Source organism: Miniopterus schreibersii (genome assembly GCF_964146895.1).
Source record: "Miniopterus schreibersii genome assembly, chromosome: 10".
Lineage (NCBI taxonomy): Eukaryota > Metazoa > Chordata > Mammalia > Chiroptera > Miniopteridae > Miniopterus > Miniopterus schreibersii.
The window spans coordinates 75,656,943-75,682,746 of record NC_138110.1 but is presented as its reverse complement, the minus strand read 5'-3'; the positions used below and the strand labels follow the sequence as shown (position 1 = coordinate 75,682,746).

The following is a 25,804-nucleotide window of genomic DNA, read 5'->3' as shown; positions in this document are numbered from 1 at the left end:
CACTGCTCCAACTAGCTGCTTCTTTTGGGAAAGAGTAAGCTAGAGAGAGGCTGAACGTTTCCATTCCAGGGTTGTTCCCCCATGAAAAGCGGGCTTAAAAAGTAAGGAGGGAAATAAGTGTTCATTTTACACACATTTGTCAGAAAACAGTGTCCTTGATGAGACTACTTTAATTGTGGGCATAGCTAGTAGTTCTCATTCTCGAGGTTGTACAGGGAAGGAATTTGGGCAAGAACCTCCCCCCAGCCTCCACCTGGACAAGCACCAGTAGTCAAGCACCACGACTTTTGGAGGAGAAATGAGGGAAATAACCATCAGCGTGTTATGTCAGGCTGTTTGGGGGCCACTAAAAAGTTGTCCTATGGTTTGACTTCCTCCGCAAAATAGCACACTGGCTTCTCCCTTCGTTCCACTTGCCGCCTCTCCTTCCGCCCCCGCCCTGAGGCGACATTCTCCATGCAGCCTCCAAATTAGGCCAGACTTCCAGCCACATTTGTGATGTCTGTTGGCTCGTTTCCTACAGAAGGAAAAGTGCTAACTGAGGAGTTCTGTGGCTTGTACTCTCTGGTGTTATGAATAAAACACATATGCTTAGTTCCTTTTAGACTGAGCCAATTGTCTTTTGGGCCCAAGGTACAATTTGCCTCACTGTACGCGTGTCCCAAAAGCAACAGACATCCTTGCCCAGTATTACAAATCAACTGACCATTGGAGACCAGCATCGGCCGAGAAGCTTTCCTACTGTACGTATCTCTTCAGATCCAGGTGATCACATGTGGCCACGAGTCTTAGATTGTGCCCGTGAATGAGTGAGGAATGTGACTGTCTCCATCAGAAGTGTGGCTCCTGCCAAGCTCAGGGTGAGAACAGCAGCTAATGCAAACAACCAACTAGCTGACCCTTGCTGGCCCTGCGGCCATCGACTCTGCTGGCTGTTCTCTCCCCTCCCAACACGTCCAAACCCTCTCTGTTGCCTTGGCTGAGGCGTCAGACCTGAGATGTGGCTGCTACAGGGAGCTGTGGAGTCTTGACCAGAGAACTGGACAAACAGCTGGTCCACATCCTGGCTCTGCACCTAACTAGACGTGTGGCCTTAGGGAAATCCTTCCTTTCAGTCTCAGATGAGAATAAGTGACATTTGTATCTAAAAATTTTATACATGACTCCAGCTATGGGAGACCAGCTTATAATAAGCCAAACTTCCCATACAGAGCCCCGAAGAAAGTTGGGTACACATATTTAAAATACCTGTTCGGAGGCCTCACAGAGTTAAGGAGGCAGCAAGAACCTGAGGGGTCGTGACCCAAGACGGAAGAAATGCAGATGTGAGTCTCCATCTGGTGCAGCCTTGCTCCTTGAGAAATTTCTGGATGCCAAAGCTGCAGCCTATGACCTGGAAACTGAGGCGGGGAGTCGTGGAAAACAGCCGTGAGTGACAGCCAGAGCCTGAGATATGCTAGGTGGCATCTTAAGCGAACTCCCAAAGCTGGGTGGAGGGAACGGAAGTTAGAACTAGCGCACCAAATTGCAGAAGCCCTGGGCAAGGACACTGGCTTTGGAGTGGGACGTGGGCGGATGCCCACCCTGGGAGTAAAGGCAAACGGAACACAGGCCAGCAGGGCAAAGCTGGGCACAGCCCCTGCCAGCACCGGATGATGCCCCTGCATGAAACAGGTAAAGTCTGCGGGGAGAAAACTAAGACTGTCCAGAGCCGCAAGTTATCTCCAATATTCACCGAAAAGAATGTCTGGCCTTTATTAGAAGTTACTTAGCATAACAAGAGACAAGTCAATGTGGCAACAGAGAGGTTTAAAAAATAGGCCTCCAGGAACATCGAGGCGAGGTGCAGCTGGTTGGATATATCAGATCGAAGGAGCTGAAGAAGCCACAGAGAGACTGGGAAGAGGAGGGCAGTCGTGGAAAGGGGGCGCCCCCTGGAGCAGTGCAGCAGGCCTCCGCCCAGCCCTTCCCCCGCCTGCGGAGCCTCCGGGGCTGCTCCCCTCTGCTGGTGGCGGCACAGAGCAGTAGCCTAGGCTGGCTATTTCTGGCCCACACTGAGAGTTTGGAGCCCCAGCGGAGCTGGGAATTTCGGCCCAGCTTAGCTTGAGACCAACCGTGTGGAGAGATCATGGTCCTACTTGGGACTGGTGGCACAAGGCCACCGGTACCGCATAGCGCTGATTGTTGGACTGTACCCCGAGGAGGCTTCTATGGGGAGACAGACAGGATGGAGGCCCAGACTCCAGGCCGGGCTCCCTGTCTGGAGCACCAGAGCTGAGAACAGCGGCCACGTAGCATCCAGCTGTGAAAGGCGGGGTGGCTTCTGCCCACCCGAGAGCCTGGGGCGGGTGGGAGATAAAGTCGCAGTTTGGGGGGTTTTTTAAACCCAGAGTACAGGATTTTTGTTCGCAGCTTCTCACCTGAGGCTGCAGTGTGGAGTGGACTCGCCTAAGGAGAGGCTACACTGTATTAGTTTCCTGCGGCTGCTGTAACGAATACCACAAACTGAGTGGCTTAAAGCAACAGAAATTTATTCTCTCATAAGCCTGGATTCTAGGAGTCAGCAGGACCAGGGTCCCTCCGGGAGTCTAGGTAGAATCCATCCTTGCCTCTTCCTAGTTTCTGAGGGTGGCTGCCAACTCCTTGCTCGTAGCAGCATCGTTCCAATTTCTGCCTCCACGATCACAGAGCATCTTCCTTGTGTGTCTCTGTCTTCACAAGATGTTTCCCTCTCCTTGTAAGGACACCAGTCATATTTGATTAGAGTTCACCAGAATGACCTCATCTCAACTTGATTATATCTGCAAAGACTCTATTTCCAAAAAAGATCACTTTCGCAAGTGCTGGGGGTTGAGATTTCAACTTATTGTTTTGGGTAACACAGTTCAACCCACAACATGCACATTTCAGTAAATGAATTTTACTGTCTCCTCTGGGAATTTAAATCTTCCTAATGAGAAGGCAACATTGGTGTGTTTTATGACACAAATGATACCCTCCATGATTTGATGGGCATCTTTCTGGGCCTTGTGGAAAGTTTAAACGTAATACTCTCTCAGTTACATGGACTGAAGTGGACTGTTTGAAGGGGGTGCCGGGTAGGGGGTCTCAGGGGCTCTCAGGTTTGTTATAAGCACCAATATCTACGCTTTGGGCTGGAAGGGAGGGGCGTCGGGAGGAGAGAAAAGGAGATAAGAAGCTGTAACTGCGAGGGTAGGCGTTGCCCAGTCCCCGCCAGCAGCAATACAATCCATCATTACCTCATTACCTGCTACACTCGCTGGGTTTCTGCAGAAAGATTCCCTTTGGAAAACAAAACAAAACAGAACATTTGCAAACCCATGGCTTAGATTGCTGGGATGTTTTTCAACACAGCTAAATTTCATTCCTGCTGGTAATGTTTCTCTTCCCTCTGTCTCCTTAATAAGATTAAACTAGTCAATTCATTTTCTAGTTTAAATTATATTTTCCATCCCATTGTTTTTCTGCTCCTGTACTAATAAAATGCTATTGTTCTAGGTTCCTGCTGATGGTAAAAATGTTTGAATAGTGGAAGATTAGAACATTTTGCCTCAATTTTTCTAACAAAAATTTTAAATGTTTTTCTTTTAGAAATCAATAATTTCCTTTTAAAATTCAAATCCCAGTGTTGATTAAAATGTTATAACTATCGATATACAAAATTTTTAGATTGACTTTTCTCATTCTGAATGTTTTCTCAATAAACTTTAGCCTTCTAAGTTAATTTCATGTTTCACAGAAAAAAATTCTATTAATAAAGTTATTTTCTACATCCGTCTCACCACACCTCTCCATGCCTTCTCCTTACTTGCCTCACTTTTTAATACCCTCCCTTCTTTATTCTGTTACCATTCTCTTATACTTACACTTCTTGAGTTTTCAATTTCTTTTTATTCTAAGCCTTCTTTCTTCCTAATGTCATAGTCCCACATTTTTTACTTTCTTATACTTAAGTTATTCTATTTTGGCATTTTTTTCTTTATTCCTCTTACACCACTTTCAGTACAAATAAAAAGTATACTTTGTCTTATTAAATGAGCATGATTTTTATTGTAAAATGTTCAAAATACAAATAAAGAATTTTTTAAAAAAACCTCCTAGGCTACCACTTTTAGACAACATTTGCAATACTTTAATGTATCTACTTCCAGACCTTTGCTTTGCATATGCAAATAATTATTTTATTTTTAAAATGTAAGCATATTGTTAATTCATAGTGGTGGGTAAATCCAGGGAAGCTGCAAGAAAGCCAAGAGGGAAACCTACAGCTGGGAGCAGGGACCATGGTCTTTGGTCCTACGGCTCGGGCAGGACGGGGGCGGGGGGTGACACAACTTCTCCCTTGGGCACCGTGAGAAGTGTCCGCACACCAGTTCTGTGTCCCTTGGGCCTGGCCAAAGTGTGTGATCAGCTGCGACCACTGAGCCCCAGACTTGCCCTTGGCAAGCTCAGGAAGGCACCAGGGAGTCCCATCTACCCCGTTACGTCCTCGATCTAGTAGATCCTCTGCTTTCTGCATCTGATGGTATGGGATGTGCTAGAACACAAGACCCACCACGGAGCTGCTGGCAGTGCTGCAAGTGTGCAGTCCATGTGGCCTTTAGCAGGACCATAGCCGAAGAGAGCCACCTGCCACCTTTTCCCAGCATGGCTCAGGTCATTGTCTAGTCCAGACACTCTCACCGGAGGCTGAGACAGCCCTGGAGGGCCACTTGGCCTTCAGAGCTCTTACCCACACATCCAACCCAGCTCTCCCCCGGCCACTCCTGCCTGCTCTGTCCCTTCTGGGACCAATCCCACGGACGCTCCCTGAGAGGCACTGCTCTCCCTCTGGGTCCATTTCCCCAGGACCCCACCCTGTGCCACGGTCAGAGTGGACCCCAGAAACAGCAGCACCAATCTCTCCTCCCTCTCCTGACTAGCAGGCCCCTGCGCCAGGCCCTTCCACCTCATAAAAGAATCTGTGTATATTCAGTGAACACAAAAAAAATGGTAATGGATTGTATTTTGCCTTTCTTTGGTAAGTGCAAAGATGCAGTTTATTTCACTTGCTCACTGCACATTTGCTCTGACCCTCCGTGGCTGTTCTATAAATCCTGTTGTCTTCAGTTGCCCATTTTCTGATGCATCATCTTTCCCCCACTGATTGGCATTTCCGCAAATGTATCCTTTGCCTTCCAATTCTACTTATAATACCTTAAATAAGCTGACATTTTCATTTGTATGCAGTCAGATCTCTGATTTTCCTCTGTGATTTGTGTTTTTCATATCATGTACAGAAAGCCCTCCCTCACTCTAGCATTATATAAATATCTGCCAGAGAAAAAAGATATTTAGAACTATCTCAAAGAGTAAGAAGTTGTCTACATAAATTGAGAAAGATCTGTTATGGTCTTATTCGTTCTGTCAGTGTAAAAAAATATTATTTTCTCAAGGAACAAACTAAAAAAACAACCACTACGACATTCAGAAAAGTCTGTGCCCTCCTTTCTTGCACTTCACGCGCCCTTGAAATGGGGCCTGTGCTTAATAAAAGCCCGGGAGCTGCTGATAGACGTGAACTTGCAGGCCCACGTTTCAGGGCTGAAGGAGGTAAAGCTGCTCTGTCTCCAACTGAAGAAAAGGATTTTCTTCCCTCCTCTGTATAAACATCAGGTTGTTTTCCTAGTTCTTAGCTAAATACCTAACCTTGATAAAAAAAATTAAAAATAAATTCTTGCAGAGAACATCAAGGATTCAGCAAATGAATCAGAAAACAGAAGAGGTCGGGTTCCATACGCGCCACCAGCATTTCAGGTGTTTACGCAAACCTTCCCTTCACCCAACAGTGTTTAAGAGCTGGCAACCCTGGGCTTTTGAATTTGATCCTATTAGAAATAAAGCTAAAATAACCTGTTGACAGCAGTGTGTGTTGCCTATCTGCCTTCACAGCTACTTCAGTCCCTGGGCAAAGTTGGAAAGCAAGAATTTAACTGTCTCCTTGATTGAAGCCAAATTAGGAGATTTTATATATATATATGACTTCCTCAGTTTTCCTGTTTACTGTCTACATATATATATATATATATATCAAAACAAAACATCAAGCATCTATACCATTTCATACTTCCCATATTCCTTCCAGGATGCAGACAACTGGACAGTTTTTTAAAAATACATTTATTCATTCTTCTCACTCACATCTAATTTGATAACAATCCAGAAGTGTCTCCCAATTCCATAGCTAATGTTTGTTGAACACAATGATTGTCAATGTCTCAATGACAACCTTGAATAAGACACTGGAGTGACTTCCAAGTCATTAAAGATAACATTGTAAATATAATATTGTAAAAGTGTATTTTGTTATGACTTTTTTAAATTGATCCTTTTAATAGTATATATCATTTTAATTGTGTCTACTATGGTAGACTGCAAAACAACCATAAATCCCACCCATCCAGGTATGCATGTCCCTTTGCAATGTGACTGCAATTCCCCCAGAAAGGGGTGGAATCTATTTTAACATCTCTAAAATCTGGGTTGGCCTTTTGACTTCCTTTGACCAATAGAAGGCTATGGAAGTGATATTATCCAACTTTTAAGACTAGACCTTAAAATAACTTACAGCTTCCACTTCCACCCTCTTGGACTGCTGCCCTGGGACTGCTATGAAAGGAAGTTGCTCTAGCTACTGGATGAGAAAAGGCCATGTAGAGCAGACCTGAAGAGTTCCAGTCGACACCAACTGCCACCTTGGACCTTCCAGCCCAGCCAACCTCCAGCTGAATGAAGCCACACAAGTTAATCCAGAGGAAACTAGCTAAGGAACCACTCAGCCAACCTACATATTCATGAGCAATACTAAAGCCACTATGTTTTAGAATGGTTTGTTACACAGAAATAGCTAGCTGATACAGCTATTAGGGAATGTTGCAACTGTCATGTTTAAATAACTCTGCTTTGCCTTGGAGGCAACTCAAATGTAAGAACTCTCCAAATGAAACATCATATAGACATCAGAAATAGGTAAAACATGAATGGCAAAGACTCTCCACTTGGGGGCAGGGAGAAAAGAGAATGAAACTACTGAGGGGCTTATCAGAATCTCTTGGTTTTGTAGGGATTAAGCACAGGCTTGAGGCAAAAGTGTTCCAGACTTGCCCTTATTAGTTAGATAACTTCAAGCAAGTCATGTTACCTCTCTGTTCCTTAATTTCTTCACCCGACAATGGGGTTAGAAATAATACCTTCCCTGAGGCCAGTGAGAATTTAATTAGAAAATATTTATAAAGTATTTTGAAACTTACACAGCGCTAGTAAGAGCATAGTAAACATTAGCCTTTATTGTTGGGGGTGAAGGAAACCTATGCACTTTGTAAGAGCAAGTTTAATAATATGATAGCCTGCATTTGTGCAGCCTGTTCTCCTGCACCCTAGCTTTAAAAATTGTAGCCCCTACATTAGCTGTTATCAATGTGTATCTTTTTACCTCTTCTAGAGAAGCTTGGGATAAATAAGGAACTCCACCTTTCTACTTATATCAGAGTTTCCTGCAAAAAGAGAGGAGGGTGGAGAGGAAATGGCTTTCAAAATTAAAACTTTTTCTCCTAATATTACTTCCTAATATCAAGCCATTTTTCTTATTTTGAAACAAGAATATTTTATACGTATGAAGGTATGGGAATTTTATATTTATCTAAGAAATCCTGAGTTTAATGGCTCTACGCTGATAAAAACAGGTGGAAGTTAACTAGACATTTATTATTTTCATGTGTTATTAAACTCTCAAAAGAAATCCTTTGCTGGCCCAGTACCTACCACTGATGACATCAGAACTGAAAGTGGGACTTGCAAAAAAAAATTATCTATGCTAATTTGTTTTCACTTAGCTAAATAGGATGAAATTCTTGCAGCCAAACTATTTTCTGATGCTGAGCCTAATACAACCCGAATAATGATCTGAGGCTATATTATCATGACAGTTAAAAATAAAACGTTGGCTATATTCTTGACTGAGCTGTAGATCTTTTATTGATTTCAAGCACGACTCAGATGCAAACGTTATTTCACATTATTGACAGTGTCCAATCCACGGGACCACAGGGACCCCGATGTTGCTTTCCCTGCACTTTTTTCCTTTCTCGGGCCTCTTCTACTTCAATGTAAATATGACCATGAAGCCTCGGCTGTTTGACTTGACTATGGTGTTATCCAAATTTGAAGAGAGTAATATTGCGCTAAGCACAGCAACCTGGAAGTTTGTACAGGAGGAAATGAGTCTGGCCATCAACTGTAGAACGTGCTCAAAAATAGACATTCAAATTCCCAGCGCCACTCTGGAGCTTCTTGCAAAAACGCACTATTTTGGGAGCAGTGCTAATCATTACCCCATGGTTCGAATGACATCACAGGACAGAGCTGGCTCAGTTTTGAACACGGTAGGCACCTTTGGCTATTTTTGAAGTCTAAATGAAAACTAAACACACATTGTAGCCAGCACGTTTTCTTTTCATTTTTAAATTCATGCATATTAATAAGTGAAATGAAATACATGTGTTTATAAAAATTCATTTACACTTTGCACTTTTCGATGTGTGGCAGTCTTTTAATAATTTTTGTGGTGTCTTTGTTTACTTTTGAAAGTATCTTGTTCATGAGCATAAACTCTAAATAATTTTGAGTCAGGACCCAACTGCCAGATTCAATAAATGTGCGGCTTTCACACTTGATTGATAAGGCTGCAAACATTTGGAATAAACCCATGACACCCTCTGGAACACAGAAGCATTGTTAAGTAAGATCTATATAGATGCGTATGGATGTGAGGAAAATACTAAATTCTACAGCTACCTTCCTGATGTTATTTTTGTCACATACGCTTGATGCATGTTTTCTTAAGGCTTTGAGCACTTGCGGGTTTCCTCTAATTAAACTTCAGCGATATATGAAGATCTCACTTACATTTTGAACTCCGAAATGGACGCGTGATGCGGACAGGTCCGTTTCTCTCCTGACTTCTCTAAATGTCTTGTAGGGTCTTCCCAGGGAGACTCTCAATGCGAGACTCTTCCTGAAGATACGGAGTGAAGACTTTTGTGTCATCTCTTTGGCTCCCCAGTGATGTGTCCACATGGCAGCCAGCCAAAGGGATAGAGTCACAAATGAAGTGGCTTTCCCTTGACAAAATTCACTCCCCCAGCAAAGAGCAAGAAGGCCCAAACCAAAGCTCAATATAGCTGCCCCGAATCAGCAGGCTAAGGTCACAACAGATACAACAGGCTTCTTCGCCCCCTTTATGTGAACAGAGTAGGACAAGGTCTCTCTGCACCAGCGTCAGGTCTGTTTACTTGAGAGGAAGCCTGATCACAGCATTGATCTAAACGCACTTGCCACACAAAATCTACTTCAGTGCAGGAATGACGGCTGCTGAGCCAATACCCGCGGGTGTGGCCATCAAATCATTAATACTCTTAACGTCTTGGTAAATGTCCCAGGGCCATCAGATTTTATAAGTAGCTGACAGTGGCATCTCCCCCTGATGCTGTGGAAATTTTCAAGAAATTCAGAGGCTAGCGTTAGCAGTCTCGATGGTCTCTGCAAATACGGTCCGCAGGCCTGTGACATGATTAGTTTCACCGTAAAATGTCAACGGGGAACGCAGAAAGAAAAGGGAGAAAGCAGCAGGAATAACAACAACACTCATAACGACTGACCAGGACCCAAAGCAGCTCTACCCTTTACACAGCAGGCTTAATCCTCACAACTGCCCGGGCTGGGAGATATTAGTCCCATTAGACAGACAAGGAAAGTGAGGCTGGTTTGTTTTGCCTAAAGTTGCCCAAAGTGACACAGTTGCTAAGTGTTAAAACTCATATATGAACCCAGCCAGCTCTGCCAACTTTTATATTCTACATACCCCATCTCTTCCCAGACCTCTTGCTGCAGGGGGTGTTCCACACCTGGTGGCCTGAGTTTCATACATGTAAAAGCCCAGGTTAAATAGAGTAAGAAAGGCTCCCTTTCTTTTTTAAAACTAAGGAAGAAATCTCTCTACTTCACCTATAAGCAACCTTTCTGGATTTTACCCTAAAATAAATAGAAACATGAGGAAATAGTTATTTTTCTTGCTGTTTACTGCTTCTCATAATACATGGATCCTTGCTTTAAATGTGAACTGTGACTTTAAATGGTTAAGGACTTCAAAGAGATCGTGAAAAATGGACGCATTGCTTAAAGTCGGGGAGATTTAAATGTCAATTAATAAAAATATCAATATTTCACAAATACAGATAAAATTTATTTTATTTCCTAAAAACATTAGTTTCAGTCAGGTTGCTTTTTAAAGCTCATATTTGCCTGTTCTATAGTCAAAGAATTGGCTGTATGTATATGTTGGTGTCAAAGTTAGAAGTGAACCTTATTTTTGAGGTGCCCTTGACTTCTCAGCTAACTAAGTCCATAAGTCCCACTTGCATGAGCCTAGAAAACCCATTTTCACCATATGCCCAGACTGCCCTCTTTGTTCCAGAGTCAAAGCATCTGATTATCAATTATAATAATAAAAACAACAACAAAAGTACTCCTCTTGTAAACAGATGTTGCTCACAACTGGACAGGTTGCCACTTTAACCGAATGAAGAATTCTTTTGTATGTTGTGTGTTATCTTTGTTTCAAATCTTTATCTTCGTGGAACAATGTGTGCTCCCCCTGGTGGTCAGAATGATGTCTTTAGCATCTTAGCTCAAGCTACTCATAATACAACTTGTTTGCCAAAGGAGTCTTTTTTCCTTACTTTTTTTTTTCTGTTTCGCAATTTTAGGTTCCAATTCAATTCTTTTTTAAAAATTCAATTTCCTTCCATTTATTCAAATATCTTGCTCAATTTTTATCCAAGAGATTTTTTTATTACATCAAAACCACTAGTTAAAAAATTTTTGTTTTGTTGTTTGTTGTTTTGGGTAAAACAAAATCTTATAAAGCTAAAACCACATCCACCAGCAACTGGGAGAGCTCCCAAAAGTGAACATTGTTTGGCCATTTATAAGAGACTAGAGATAATCCATTGAGCCAATATATCTCACCAGAGAAAAAGGAAATAAAATGTTACAGGATGGAAATGTAATTTAATAGCTGAATGAACACTTGATCAGCTTATTTCATCCTTGAGAAGAAAACAGAGACTAGAGGCAACCCAGGTGGTTAAACTGTGATGCAGTTGAAATTCCATCACCCATGAAAACTGTAATTGGGATTCCACTTTTGGATTTGGCCAGCTCAGAAACAGATGTGTGTTCCAAGGAGGACCACAGACTGCTCCTCCTGGAGAAAGCTCTTCAGAGTCGATCAGGGGTTTCAGCTGGTTTCAACTCCAAAGAAGAAACTAGAATTAACTTGAATATAATTGTCCCAAGTGTTTGGAATCCCCACGTTGGATTGTGACTAAATGTGTGGCTCTCATTTTAATGCCTTGGGGGAAAAAAGACAGTGTGATTCCTCCTTGCTTTGCCCTTAAAAAAAAAAAAAAAAATTCAATAACAGAAGGATTTTATTTAGTTGAGATCCAATAGTGTAGCCAGAAATATCTCAGTCACAAGACATTTCTTCAGTGAGTGAGGCTAGAGGTCAGACAGCGAGGTCAAGGTGAAGACCAAATACCATTTTGTGCATAATTCCCACCCATTAAAAGAAGAGTATTGAATGTTTCTCATTACATAGCCCGTCTGGATGCACAGCCCTTTCATGTGCTCCTTGGGCACACTGGCAAGATTCTAAGTTCACATCATGCAGCGTAACGTGGACCAGGTAGGGCGTCTTTGGAAAGGAAACCCAGGGGATGTAATAATCCTCGCTGAGAAGCTAATGCCAGGAAACCTACAGAGTGCTTTCGCCCAGCCCCCTGCTCCATTGGATAAATCCCGTCCTCTCTACCAGGAGGCAAGAAACAAGCAACCAGGGAAACGCACTTGTCAATGAGCAAGGTTCACCCATCCGGAGGTTAATTCCACACGGATGTCAAGTGAACTTGGGATAGGTAAACAGAATGCTTATGCCCATGTTGGTTTTTACAGTTTATTTCCACCCAGTAATTCTTCAGACAAGGTTCTTTCTCACCCCTTTGCCTCCCTCTCTCTTTTCTAACCTAGAGAGACTGACACCCTTCAAAGGAACGGAAAACGGCACCAGCCAGCCCCTTGCGGCTTTGAATGCCCGTCAGTGATCTGTACAAAAAGCTGGGCCGTCTTCAAGAAGGACAATGCTCTGTGTCTCTTGTCCCTCCGTCTCCTTTTCTTTGGTTTGCTTCCCCTCCCCCCTGCCAAAAAGCAGCCACCTTTCCCTGAGAAGTTTTTGCAACCCTTTCTAAGCACTTCCTCCAATGACGAATGCAATAAAACCCTGTCTTTATTCATTTAAAGCACGAAGGTGGCCCTCTTTACAAATACTGTTTTTAATAAACTCTTTCTGACGTGCATCCATTCCATAGAATAAAGTGAAGACAGTGGGGCTGAAGCTCCTGGTGCACAGAGCTCAGGTCTCCAGACCAGGCCTGTGTGTACCTGACACAACTCCTTGCTGTGCACTTTTCAAAGCACATATCCAGAAACAGATACTCTGTGGTCTGCATTTCTTTTCCTGGGAGGATTCACAAAAGACTGTTACAAAGTTCACCTTTAAGAACAGAGATGAGGGTAGGAAGAAAGTTTCACTTTTCATTTCAGTGTTTCTGTACTGCTAACATTTCCTAATGAGAGAGATATATACATAGCATGTATATACATTTATACAGCTTTGATTCTTTCAAAAATCAAAAGGTTATTTGAGTGATTATATATCTTCCATATTTTTTAGTACTTCCCTATATTAAAAAGATTTATCCTTTAATTCAAAAGAATAAACGGCAGGTGCTAGGGCAAAGACAAGTTGCCTTGGGGAGCGATTCTTCCTCCAAGTTATTCTACCTGACATGGTTCTGTGCAATCTTATCACGCATCCCCAGTTCCTGCACAGGCCCCAGGCACGGAGAAAAAAGTACAATATTCCAATGAGATCTTTTGAAAAATATTTAAATTTAGGATCCCCCATCAACCACAGAAACGACTCTCCTACTTTATGATAACAGCAAAATCATCTCCAGGGAGGTGAGGGAACTCCAGGGCACGCCTTTCTCCAGGCCAGGTCCCGTGGGTGTCACCACATTGAAGCACGCAGTTCACAGGTAGAAACACGAAGGCTCAGAGAGGTCACAGGCCCTCATCATAGTTCAGTGGAGCCGGGATTTAACCCAAGCTCACTGGGACTTCCCATGGCCCTCAGGCTCAAGAGGAAAGGGATATCCCAACATACCCCACCCTGTGACGGGATGATGCCCTCCTCTGTGAATGCCCACCCCGAGCCAAGGATCTCGAAAAGACTCACCTCCAGCCACCGGTTACAGGGCACTACAGGGGACAGATTTAAGAAGCTCCTCACTTTGAAGGCGGCATTTACAACATAGGCACCTTCCACCACCCTGGGTTGGTTTTCCCAGCTCTTCTCACCCTTCACTGGGGCAGCCCAAACACAGAAGTGGGAAGTGGCAGGGAAGTGGGGACGGGGGAAACTCGGGGAGAGAGGCTGGTTATATAGCTTCTTCTCATCTCTTCAGAAAGGGCTGAAATGCCTTCTTCCCGGCCCAGGCAAAATGCTGTGGATGACTGAGCATGTAAAGTTCCTCTAAGCAAGTGAGAACAGGCTGAGAGGACAGGAGGGGGCACTTGAAAGCATGTTTCTTTTCCTATTATCATTGCGACCAGCTTTTCTACAGGAAATGCTGGCACCCCAGGCTCCAAGTTCAAGCCCCAACCCTGGCTCTCTGATGAGATGGGATCACCCAGTTTTTGTGCTAATGCCCTGTAATTCAGAGCTTCTTGGGCAGTCCGGAGAAAATAAACCACATGGCTAGCCCTCGATATTCCTATCTATAGAATGGAGCTTTTTTAAAGGCAAGAGACTTTGAAACCTGAGCTGAGTTTCTATATGAAAAAGGCAGATATTCTTTGAGGATTAATACTTTCAGCAGGTACGATTGCAAGATGCAACAAAAATAATTTCCTCACTGGTTCCCTCTACACATCCAAACAGGCAGCTCCACTTACAGGCAAAACCTTCAGTTCAAAAATCCCTTCTGTTAGTTTTAGAAAACCAAACACAAAACAACTAGCCAGAGACCCCTTTGTAGTTAGAACTCCCTGGGTTATTTGGCAGCCTGGGATAACTTCCTTTAGCTCTCAGAATGTTAGAAATGTTCGGGAAAAATCCTCTGTTTTTGCTCACTGCCTTTCTCTGTGGCCACTCTCCTCCTTCCTCTAAGAATTAACTTCATTTTGGGGTGATTTCTGCATATTGCCTCTCTACCTCAGTTCCCCAGGGCTGGCCTGGCGTTTCCTGGGACAGATCCCTGAAAACGCTCCTCCCATTTCCCCTTCTCCTGAACCTCCTGCCCAGCCTGGGCTGGAAGTGCTAATGAACAGGCCAACTAATGAACTTGGTCTTCACAGCGTCGGGCTGGAAGCGGGCTGAGCGGGTGAGGCAGGCCTCCGCAGCACCCTAGACCCGACGCAGACTTGGATATTCTCACAAAGCCTTCAGGTGCTTTCCTTTATTCAAAGGCCGCGACGTTTAACAGGTGATGTCACGCTCTCACCAGTGACATTTGCGTGACTACAAAAATTGCAGTTTATGTCCAGGGTCCCCTCACCTGTGCACCTGAACGTGGAAGAAGTTAACAGCTCTTGTGTCCCGCTCTAGAAGGCTCTAGAAGACACTTTCAGGGCGTTTTCTGACCCCCACCCCCCACCCCTTGCCAACCAGAAGCCAGATTGCACCTTTGTACCCAGAAGCAGTCTGTAGTTTAAATTAACAAATGTGCTGACCCGCCCGCCTCCCCCCCACACACACACCAGAAACAGTGCTTGTGCCTTCAGCCAGCGCCAGGTTCCCTCGGGTTAGGTGTGCAGGGATGGGAAGGGACACCTCCAGGGCACGCAAGTTTCTAACTAGAGAAAACGCCAATGGCCCCATGTCCCCTACCCCCCCTTTCTTTGGGGTGACAGCATCTCAGAGGAAGCAGAGCTGTTCAGGCACTGAGAAAACAGATTTCCAGACAATATCCTGGGGGGAGGGAAGGGAGAGGACAATTCATGGGGTTTTGTTCCTGTTCATGATGATAAAAATATAAAAGGCTCTGGGCTCTCTGTTCTCTTTCTAGGTTCGAGACCCCTCCGTTAAAGGCTGGGGGACACAGGGGTGGAGGCGGGAGGGCCCCAGCTGCTAGGCTGTCTGAGGCTCTCCTGGGGGTCGGGGAAGCCCTAGGATGGAGGAGGAACATGACCATTGACGGTCCCCGGCTGCAAAGCGAGGTGGAGGCGGAGGGGGCTGGACGGCAGCAAAGGGAGCCAGCGGACTGGGAAGGAAGGGGAGCGCAGAGGAAAGCGGGGCTGGAGAGGAGAAAAACTTGAAGGCCAGAGAGAAGGGAGGGAAAGCGAGGAAGGAGAGGAAGGCGAGGCTGGAAGGTGGGGCAGGAAGGGAGGAAAGGGCGCCTCCGGGCGGGGGAAGGGAGAGGGAGAGGGCCCAGCAGTCCCGGGAGAAGTGGGCGAGGGTCGCCACGAGGGTACAACAGTCGAAAGCCCCAAAGTTCAGAAAAGCCTGAAAACCCGGGCCCACAGCTGACGTGTGGCCGCGGGGCCAGGGGGCAGCGTGAGGCCTGGCGCCGACGGGGCGCGCCCCGCGGGCCGGGCGGGCACCTCCTCCGGGCGCCCGCCGGGCGTCCTCGGTCCTGGGCGCGGCCCGGGTGCGGCCGAGCTGCGCGCCCCGGTCCTCGGTCGCTCCGCCGCCTCCTCCGGCTCGGGCTCGCTCGGCTGGGGCAGCGCCACCCCTAGGAGGTGGAGGCGGGGATGGGCAGTCCGTGTAAGCTACCGAGGCCGTCGGGGGCCTTGCCGCCGGGGCTGGGCGGCTTGCGGTCGGCCACTGCGGGAGGAAGCACAGGGTCGTGGGGTCACCGCCGGGCGGGGCGCAGAGACGGAGACCCCGGGCCCAGGACGCGCGCAAACCAGGGCGACAGCGCGGGGGCCCGGAGTGAACGCGCACGTCCAAGGTTCGGGGACGCGAGAGGAGACCTGCGCTCCGCCAGCGCCCCACCGTCCCTGGGCGCCCACCCTCCCTCCTCCCCGGAGGAGTCACTCAGGAGCAGCCTCAGCGAGCGGCTCGCCTCGCAGGGCCATTTAGCAGATGCTCCCGGACCGCTGGCCCCGTCTGACTCCCTCTGCACCGCGCCCGCTTAACTACGAAGGCGGCGGGTGCAGGGAGGTCCTGCCACCCGGGCACCGCGGGGCCGGGCCGGGGAGGTTCTCGGACCCGAGACCTCTGGGGAAGCGACCAGGGCACTGAGACCCCACAGCCCTGCTCCCGCCCCCACGCACCCACCCAGACCCCAGCCGCGCGCGCACCAGCGGGGCAGCTGCCAGCGCGTCTGGTCCGCGGTCCCTCGAAGCGGCTCGGGCGCTGTCGGTAGGCCCGGGGAAATCGAGGGGGGAGCGGGTCACCAAAGACACCCCTTGTGGCGGGAGGGCTCCGGCGGCCCGGTTCCTTCCGACGAAGGAAGTGCACGCGCTTTAAGTGGGCGGCCGACTGGGCTTCACCCCGCGCCCCGACGGCCCAGCTTCCCTCCCTACTGTGGGCACAGCACGTCCTGGGGCCTCGGGGCACCGGGTTAAGTGACGGCGGGCTTTCCAAGTCAAGCGCATCCTGTGCGTTGCTCTATGATTTGGGGTTTGGGATAGGGGCCCTAACTAGCTACTGGAAGCCAGAAAAGCGACGCCACGACTGTGCAGCCTCTGGCTTCTCCTCCCGGCCCTGGACGCTGGGCTCGGGCACCAGGAGGCACCGGCTTGTTCCTGTCCCTAAAGGCGCCGGCGCGGGGACCGGGGACGCACAGGCACAGCTGGTTTCTCAGAGGCTGGAAGGGGTCTGGAGACCTTTCCAGGGCAGAGCGCCCCCTCCACCCCCACCCCCACCCGCGCCTCCTCTCAGCTCTCCCCACGCGGCGTGGCCGCCCAGCCAACCAAGTTTCCCGACCTTTTCTGTCCACCCCCTACCACACTTCAAGGTGAGGACCTGTTTAGAAAACATCTGAGGGCCGGCTGCCTTAGAGACAAGCGAGGAAAGGCGTGGAAAATAAACACCGGGAGCCCAGAGATAGATTCCAGCCCCTCTGCACCTCGAATCCTACTGCTTCGTTTTTAGCTCCCTCCAGGCCAGGCTTTCCCCAGGGGTCACCTCCTCTCCTCCTTTCCCACCGCAGGATCCCCGGAGGAAACTGGGTCTGTCCCAGGTTCATAAGAAGCTGGGGCCCCAGAGCATTGGGCATTTTGCAGGAGTTTTAACTTAATCTTAGGGGGACACGCATTTTTAAAATACTGGGACAGCAATTTCAGGGCCACTGGGACCTCGGGGCTGGAGCCCACGAAGTGGGGGTCTGGGAAGGAGTCCCCCAGGGCTGGGTCGAAGGACCCAGGACCCAGGTTGCAGGCAGCCTGGCTCTCAGGCTAACGCCTGCACCCTAGTGCTCTCTGGCAGTTTGCTTTTAGGATCGATTTTTCAAGAACTAATCCCGAGCTGAGATAACTGGAAGGAAGCTGTGAGTTATCTGTAACAAACAGAAACAAAATTGTCTTTGAACGTATGCAAGGTCTCATAGATTTGATTTCCAAATCTCAGTCCTTCCAAGGCCCAGCTGGGAAGGACTTCAGAACCATGAGGTTCTGAAAACACACTGTAAAAACCAGTCGTCTTGAGGGGACACATGGTGGGGTCTGTCACCCGTGGGTGTGGGGAGGAGATGGTCCTGCCCTGGCTATGAAAAGACATTTGGACAGGTGTCCAGATTCCCAGAATATCAGAGCCCTTCTAGGGGTAGATAAACTGAAACTTTCTATTCTCTAGGTTCCCAAGAAATAAAGTTTCCTTTCACGGATGGGAAATGTAAATTATACTTTCTTGCCTACATAACAGGGAATCCAAAGGCGTTACTCTTTACCAAGATAAAATTCATAAATTGTGGTACTTGATTTGACATTTGATTAGACTTTCATTAGGGTAACTGCTAATGTTCACTTGCATCTGATTTGGAGGGTTTATTGACTAGAAGATCAAAAATATTTGTTTTTACTGAGTACTCATGATATTAAATGCCTTCAGGAAAGAAAAAAATTTTCCTACTGAAAAAATAATTCAGTAAATGCTATTCCTACCACTTTTATTAACTGAACAACAATTAATTGTAGTAATTGCCTAGTGGGATGTTTGTTTGAACATAATTTTAAAGCACCGAGTAGGAAACAAGGCAGTGATTTGGATGATTTTTCTCTGTAGTTTTTCAAAGACCAATTGGGTGTGGAAGGTCTTAGAAGTCAGCTTTTCTGCCAGTAAGAATAAAAATTCTTAACCCAAATAGGTATGTAATTCTCATTATTTTTGTGCTCCTAGTTCCAACACAAACATTTGTGTGCTGGTTTGAGGAAGAATTTTTTAATGATGGGCTGCACTTATTCCATGATCCTTTACCTGTATCTTTAAAGAACTGTTAGGATCAGGAAATTAAGTTATTAATTTAATAACTAATGTAGCTAATTATTTCTACAGACTTTGAAAATTAGTGAGATGTTTCATAATAGGAAGTGACTATAATGGTAAAAGGTACATTCAGTGGCTCAGTATCCCGAAAGTGTCTGCTAAAGAAAATCAACCACCAAATGAATCCCCACCCCCCAATTAGCTGGAACTAGTTTAGAATCCAGAACTGTGTGTTTTACCTTTGGATTGTGACCTACAGGTCCTAGTTTATTTCTGATGTTGAGCTTGAAAAGCCCCAGAACAAAGCGGCTGTGTTAGCAAAGGGCTGCTTCGCTCTGAAGACTACAAGCCCTTTTCTAAGTCTCCTTTCCTTTTGGGATCAGCCCAGGGGAAATCTTTTAAATTTGTAGATACACTTTTCTAATGCAAAGGAGACTGATTTTTATGAGGTAAATTCCATTTCAATTTCTAACTCAACAGATTACTTCAGTTGTCAGGAAAACAGGTAGATTTGAGGCCAAGGACAGGACGCTGAGCAGAGCATTCGTCCTGAGGCCCCTTATTGGTCCTTAAATGTAAAGCTCTAGAGGGATTCTAATTCTCCATTTTTAAAAATTTCATTTACTTGAATTTTCCTATAAATGAGCAACTGGAGTTATTCTATTTTAAATTAAGTGCAAACCTTAAGGGAGTTCTAATTCTCAATTTTTGTGATTTATGTCCCATAATGTTTGTGCTTTAGGAAAAGTGAAAATTAAAAGTATTTTTGTATTTTATTGATTTACTTGATGGCAGTTTAATATTCATTCTCTCTCTTTCTCCCTCCCTCGCTCTCTCAGAGCAGGCTACTGTGTCTCCTAGGAAATAAAGCTTTTTGCCTGCCCCCCCCTTCGTCCTTGGCAGGTAAGAGTTGGGTCAGGCTTGTAAAGACCCTTCTGGAACAGCCCTCTGCCCTATGCTGACCCCAAGGTTTGTGCTCTGTCTCCAACGACAGCTCTGGCTGGGGCCCCCTGAGGTGACTCCTTCCTTTCTCAGGGTAGTTGAAGTTGAAAATTTCTGGTGAACCAAACCTACTTGCAGGCAGGTTCTTCTAAATCAGCAAATTCAGCCACTCCTTTCACCTGTGAGGAAAACCACTCGAGGGCAGAGCTTTCCCAATTTACAGGAAAAAAACAGAGCCTGAAGGTCAGGGTAAGACGACAACCCTCACACTGTTGACCAGCAGATAAATACCTCCAGTCTGTTAGTTTGGCTTATCATGGGGTAGATTTATGAAGGGGGGGAGAGAACTCCCAGCCACATTTCCTACAGAAAGAAGTACCGTAAACCACACAGACTTCAAAGAGAGTCTAAACTTAGGGACAAGTGATTGAAATGCTCTTTCCTTACCCAATAATTTACTTACGTAAATGAACCCAAGGGGAGGCCACAGTCTAGTTTTGTTTTGTTTTGTTTTGTTTTTAGGAACTCGGGAAGAAACAGATGGACAGTGCAGGTCCAGTACCAGGGCAGGTCCACCACGGGAGGCAAAGCTCCTCAGGCCACAGAAAGGTGAGCCTGCATGATGCTTCTAGAACCTTCCACGGATGGAGAAATGAGGTGCAGAGAGAAGCAATACCTTGGCCAAGGGCACAAGAACCAGATCCAAACCTGACCCTCTTTTCTCCTCTCTCTGTACAAAGCGGGTGGGGGCAGAACCCCAGGGCCCCTCTCCGTGGCCGCGCGTGGGCCTACACACCTGTTAGAAACCAACCTGCGCCGAGAAGCTACAGGGTTAGCGCGGAAGGAGGGGTTTGGGCTGAGTACCACGTCTCCCACTACCTCTTCCCACGGCCACACCGCCTCCCTTGCATCCATCCATCCATCCATCCATCCATCCATCCATCCATCCATCCACCCATCCATCCATCCATCCGAGCCGCCCCACCCGCGCCCCTCACCTTCTCGGCTGGGATGCTTGAAGGTCACGGCGGCGGCCAGCTCCCCGCCGGGCACCGCGAGGCCGGCCGCGGGGGACGCCAGCGGGGGAGCCTGCGCCGGGGGCCACGGCGGGCCCGGGGCCAGGTAGCCGCCGGCGGGCGCGCTGTACACGCCGTGCTGCGTGGAGGCCGGGTAGGCGCAGGCCGGCAGGAAGCCGCCCACCGCAGAGAGGCCGGAGGCGGGCTGCGCGGACAGAGGGACAGACAGACAGTCAGCAGCAGGCAACCCGCCGCTTCCAGCACACACAGTTACAGGATGGGGGGGGGGGCTCTTTCCCTCTGCTGTCCCCTCAGTTATCCCCACGCAAGGTTTGGCCTCTGGTTTTCCTAGAAAGGACTCTGGCAAAGTGATTTCCATTCAAATTGGTATAAATAATGAGACGGGGGGCATGGAGGTGTTCACCCGCGGGGATTTAAAGACAGGGAGCCCTCGACCATCTGCGTTCCCGGTTCAAGCTTTTGTAGCAAAAGTATCTTGGCAAAAGGCAACTCCCTCAAAAGCCGGCCTCCCCCAAAGTAGCGCGCTTGAGAAAGGAAGGGACAGGGCGAGGGCGCTGGGTGGCCCGGCGGCCGGACACCTGGGGAGTTTCTCTTCTCTCTCTCTCTCCCTCCCTCCCCACCCCCAGCGCTTCAGCCCCTCTAGGTAAGGACACCTCCTTCCCTGACCCTCGGCTACCTGAGTGTATTTTATGTCCGCCTCCAAGGCCGGTTTCTCCAGCCCGTTCACTGCCGAGGTGGCCGGGAAGGCCGTGCGGTTCACGCCGGCCCAATCTTCCATCTTTGGGGAGTAGGTGGCGCCTTCGTTCCCAGCCAGGGCCCCTGCGGGAACACCGGACAGATTAGCAGGGACCTCCGAGTGCGCGCTGGGCACAAGCGTGGCCCTGCAGCCGGCCCTTTGCGCGCGCGCGCCGACGAGCTTCAGCTCATCTCCGAGGGCGCGGCCGAGCATCCTCGGAACACCCGAGGCGCCAAGAGCTCGGAGGGCGACCGGAGGCGGCGGGGCCCAGGGTTTCACATTGGCCCCAGCGGGGCAGAGGCTGTTCTTCGTTCCTCCAGGCCTGCGACCCGCTTCCCGCAAAACAAGGGGTGTCCGCGGGGGAGGCGGCCTGCGAGACAGGGGCTGCTTCCTCGGCCAAGGCGCCTTTCCCCCGTCCAGAGGCCGCGCCCGGAGAGGTTCAAGTTCAAATCCAAAGCCTGCTCCTGAGAATTATCTGGGTTTCTCAAAGTCTCCACAGGCGTCTGGACGGCTGCAAGACGGTCCTCCTCAGCGCTGCCTCCAGAGACATCCTGTCGCCCCAAAGAGGCGGCCACTCGCTGGCCGGCGGGCACGCGTCTCCTCCCTCCACGAGTGTGCGCGCAGGGAACCCAGAGAAAGCTCCAGACCGGAGAGCGAACCTGGTGGGGCCACCGCCCGGCCAGCTGCCCACAGGTCGCTCCAGGGGAAGTTTTGACCCCAGCCGGTGGCCCAGGCTGGGGTTTGAGCCACCAGAAAAAACAAACCTGGTTCGCGGCCTGGGCAGCGCGCCCCACTGCCGCCGGGTCTAAACTTTCCGTTTCTTTCCGCCGCCCCGACCCCCTCCTCTCTTGGGCTCCGGTGAACTGTGCTTCCTACCGGCCTCTCTCTTACTCACCTAAGAGCGTGCCATCCCCAGCCGGCTGCTGGGGACAGGAGTCAGTGCCAAGAAACTGGCCACTCAGTGCGGCCCACGCGCGATCTTCCCGAGCCCCGCACCAAGGCCTCCCCATCTCCTCTCCCTACTCCACCCCCTTCCTCCCCGGAGAGAGATGACCAAGGAGCTTGCTGAGTCCTAATCACAGGCCAAGGGCAGATCCTTGTGCTTGCAATTCCAGGATGGCTGCGCTCCTGGGGCGCCGTGGCTGGAGATCCCGGCTCCAGAGCCTGCAAGGCCGCCAGGCCTGCCCGAGATGTAGGTCACTAAATAACACGGCCAGGCGGCCCCTCTGCCTTTTACTCCTAAGAGGCTCTGGGCTTGGGGGGGAGGGAGGGGATCAGAACCTTTTGGGAAACGGTGAGGGATCCTGAAAGACTCTTAAGGAAGGGCCGCAGGATTGACTGATTTGTTTGACTTAGATCTGGCCATAGGGGTTTGCATACTTTTTGCAAGTATGGAAGAAAAAAAAACACACAATTTCAGGCCTCCAAATTTGTGGTCGGCGATTGCTCTTCCGGGAAATATTTTCCATATTTGTCATAAAAAGTTCAAGATGTCCCCCACATAAGGCCCGGGACCCTCAGGCTCCCTGGCCAGCCCTAGCCCTCCCCTGAGCCAAAACGGGCCCAAGCAGGGCGAGGAGTTAGCCCTCACCCCCTGCCTACCCCCTCATCTCCAGTTCTGTCCCCTCCCGCACAAGGCCGCAGAGGCCTCCGCGACTGACCTGTTTGCTCCATGAACGTCCGGATGCCCAGGATGTTGCTGACCGAGTGCGCCGAGGGCCAAGAACGAGGTATGCTGACGTGGCCTGCGGCGCCCGGGACCCCGTGGTGGCTGCCCATCTTGGCTCCGGAGGGCGACACGGGGCTGGGGTAAGGGTACTGATAGATGTGGTTGTAGGGCAGCGCGGGCTGCGGCGGCGGCTGCTTGCTCGCCTCGTAGGGCCCGGGCTGCGCCAAGCTGCCAATCTTATTGCGCAGGATGCGGCTGATGGAGCTCACCGAGGGCACGTTGTACTTGTCGCAGACGCCGTCGGCCAGCAGCCGGTCGCGGATCTCCCAGGCAAAGATCCCGGGGTCGCCCTGCTTGTAGTCCCGGATGTGCTTGACCACGTTGGGGGTGGTGACTCGGGGTTTGCTGCCCCCGATGGCCCCGGGCAGGATGGAGCCCGTCTCGTTGTAGCGCGCCAGGATCTTGCTCACGCAGCCGTGGGAGACGCGAAGCTGCCGGCTGATGTCACAGGGTCGGATGCCCAGCTGCGCCAGCTCCACGATGCGCAAGCGGATGGCGTTGGGCAGGGGGCGGCCGTTGACGAACACGCCGCCCAGCTGGTTGACCTCGCCGTACGTCTGCTCTGCGGACGCGCCCGAGGACAGTGAGCGGGAACGGGAGAAAACACCGGTGGGTTAGCCAAGGGGGCTCCTACCGGGCTAGGGGCCGCCCCTCGGAAAGTGCCCGGCGGGTACCCCGAATCTGCGCGCAAACAGCCTGGGTCTACCTCCGGGAGTGGGCACTGGCCAGGGACCCCAGAAGAGGGCGCGGCGCCCTCCGTGCCCCTTGGAGGCATCTCACTTGGGACACCCCATCCCCCCTGGACACGCCGAACTGCCCCCCCCACCCCTCCCAGAAGGCTGGGGACGTGCGAAGAACGCGGTTCGGCCGGACCCAGGACCGGGTCTCAGAGGGAAAGCAGGCGAGAGGAAAGGGAAGCGCCAGCGCACAACACACCTCGTCAGCCCGCCCGCGCCCGGCCTGCTGCCCGCCCCTTACCCATGGCGCGCGGGCCAGCCGGCTGCCTGGCGCCGGGGCGGCCGGGGCTGGGCCCGGCGCAGGACGCGAGAGCGCGGGAGCCGCGGCCGCGGGAGAGGCATAGAGGGAGGGCGCGCGCGAGCCGAGCGCCGGGCCGGCCGGGCCTCGGGCTGGGACCGCGCCGCGCGCCGCCGCCGGGCGCCTTGCCGCGCGCCGCCGCCCGCTCCCAGGACACTCTCCGCGCCCGCGACCCCAGGCCTAGGGGGAACTTCATCCGATTCAGAGAAATTCGTCTGACCGGGAGGCTGCAGCGCGCAAAGATCAATTTTACGTGTCCTCCACGTCAATCTCGGCAGTCGCGCCGGAGACGCGCGAGTTGGCAGCCCATTGGTTCCCGTCGCTGCGCCCCGGCGCCCCCCTCCCCTCGGTGAAACTCTACCCCCTCCGCGGTCCTCCCCTTTCGGCCCTCCTCCGGAACCCATCCCATCCCCCCGCGCGCGCGCGCACACACAGTCCTAACCCAGCGGGGCCTGGGACCTTCCACTCGCCCCTTTCCCCCTCGGGTGCTGATAAGGATGGGCAGTCATTTCAAGCTGATGACTATTTCATAGCGCTCGCGCTGCTTTGGATTCCAGCTTTACTCCCACCCCCAGCGCCATCACTGCTCAGGTATCGGAGGATGATAGTCGATCACGGCCAGATAGCGCGCGGCTGCCGCTACCCCGCCCCCCCGGGCATGAGCGCGGGGACGGCGGCGCCGGTGCCCCACTTCTGAGCGCGCGGGCCATGCGGTGAGCGGTCGGCGTGACCGGCCCAAGGCATTGGTCCTGTCCCGTTTCTGACCGACACCCCAACCCTGCTTTCAGGAAATCTTCACCGTGCTTAACGGCCACCCCTCCCTCGGGGTGATGGTGCCATTTCAGTGATGGAAGGGGCGCGCGCTCCTGATTCTGTCTCCCTGAGAACAGGCCCACCCACCCCAACTCATTCCTCTCTGAAGTGACACAGGAAAGGGATTCCGACCTGCTGCCCCAAGGACAGTTCTTTTCATCCAGGCCCCAAGCGAATCCTTGCACACCTGAGCCGCCCGGCCTCACCTTTCACACAGCACCCGAGGCCTCCAGGGGGCCTTTGTTAAACCACAGAATGGTCCTTTCCCCTCCTTTTGGGGGGGGGGGGTACGCAGCCCTGAACTCTGGGGCCTGCGCAGGCACTGTCAACTCTTTATTTCCGTCTTGCATCAATCAACGCACAGTTCTAGGCTTTCCCAGCCTGGGTCGCCAACCGTGGCGGTCTCGGAGGGAGCTGCGCGGTGGAATCCAGGAGAGAGCAGGTGACGAGAGAAAGCTCCTGGCCTTGCCCTGAGCTGACACAAGGAGGCCGCGACCTAGGAGTTCCCAGCGTGGGGCCAGTAAGCTCCAAGGGCCTCGGGCTGAACGTGCAGGAACAGGGAGGGGGCCTAGGAGGGGGCCTAGGAGGACCCACGGTTCTCAGGACTACCTTGTGCTCCCAGCTCTCCTCGGGAGGCGGGAAAAATTCCCCGCTCCCCTCCCCCGGAGAACGAGAGAGATGCCGGGCGATGATGCTGCGGGAGGGGAGGCGCAGTTGCACCCGGTCAGCGCAGCCTTGGGACCAGCGGCGACCCCTTTCCCTCCGCTGTGGGACCAGAAAGCGTTGCCGGCTCCCAATTAACCTGTTCGAATGTGTCAATTAGGAGGTCCCGAGCCATAAATCCCGTGCTCTCTGGAGGGAGGGCGCGGGGCCCCCCTGGGAAGAGATGAGGGCTTCCCCCT

General features: G+C 50.4%; 1 protein-coding gene across 1 annotated transcript; it reads right to left on the bottom strand.

Annotated features, from left to right (window-relative positions):
• Positions 1-15,854: 15,854 nt before the first annotated feature.
• PAX1 (paired box 1) lies at positions 15,855-24,285 on the bottom strand (the record flags this gene model as incomplete). Its single annotated transcript, XM_081149225.1, has 5 exons — positions 15,855-16,006; positions 20,551-20,773; positions 21,266-21,408; positions 22,987-23,616; positions 24,033-24,285. 5 exons carry the CDS (start codon positions 24,283-24,285, stop codon positions 15,915-15,917), a joined length of 1,341 nt encoding a protein of 446 aa, XP_081005351.1. The 3' UTR covers positions 15,855-15,914.
• Between the last annotated feature and the right edge of the window lie 1,519 nt (positions 24,286-25,804).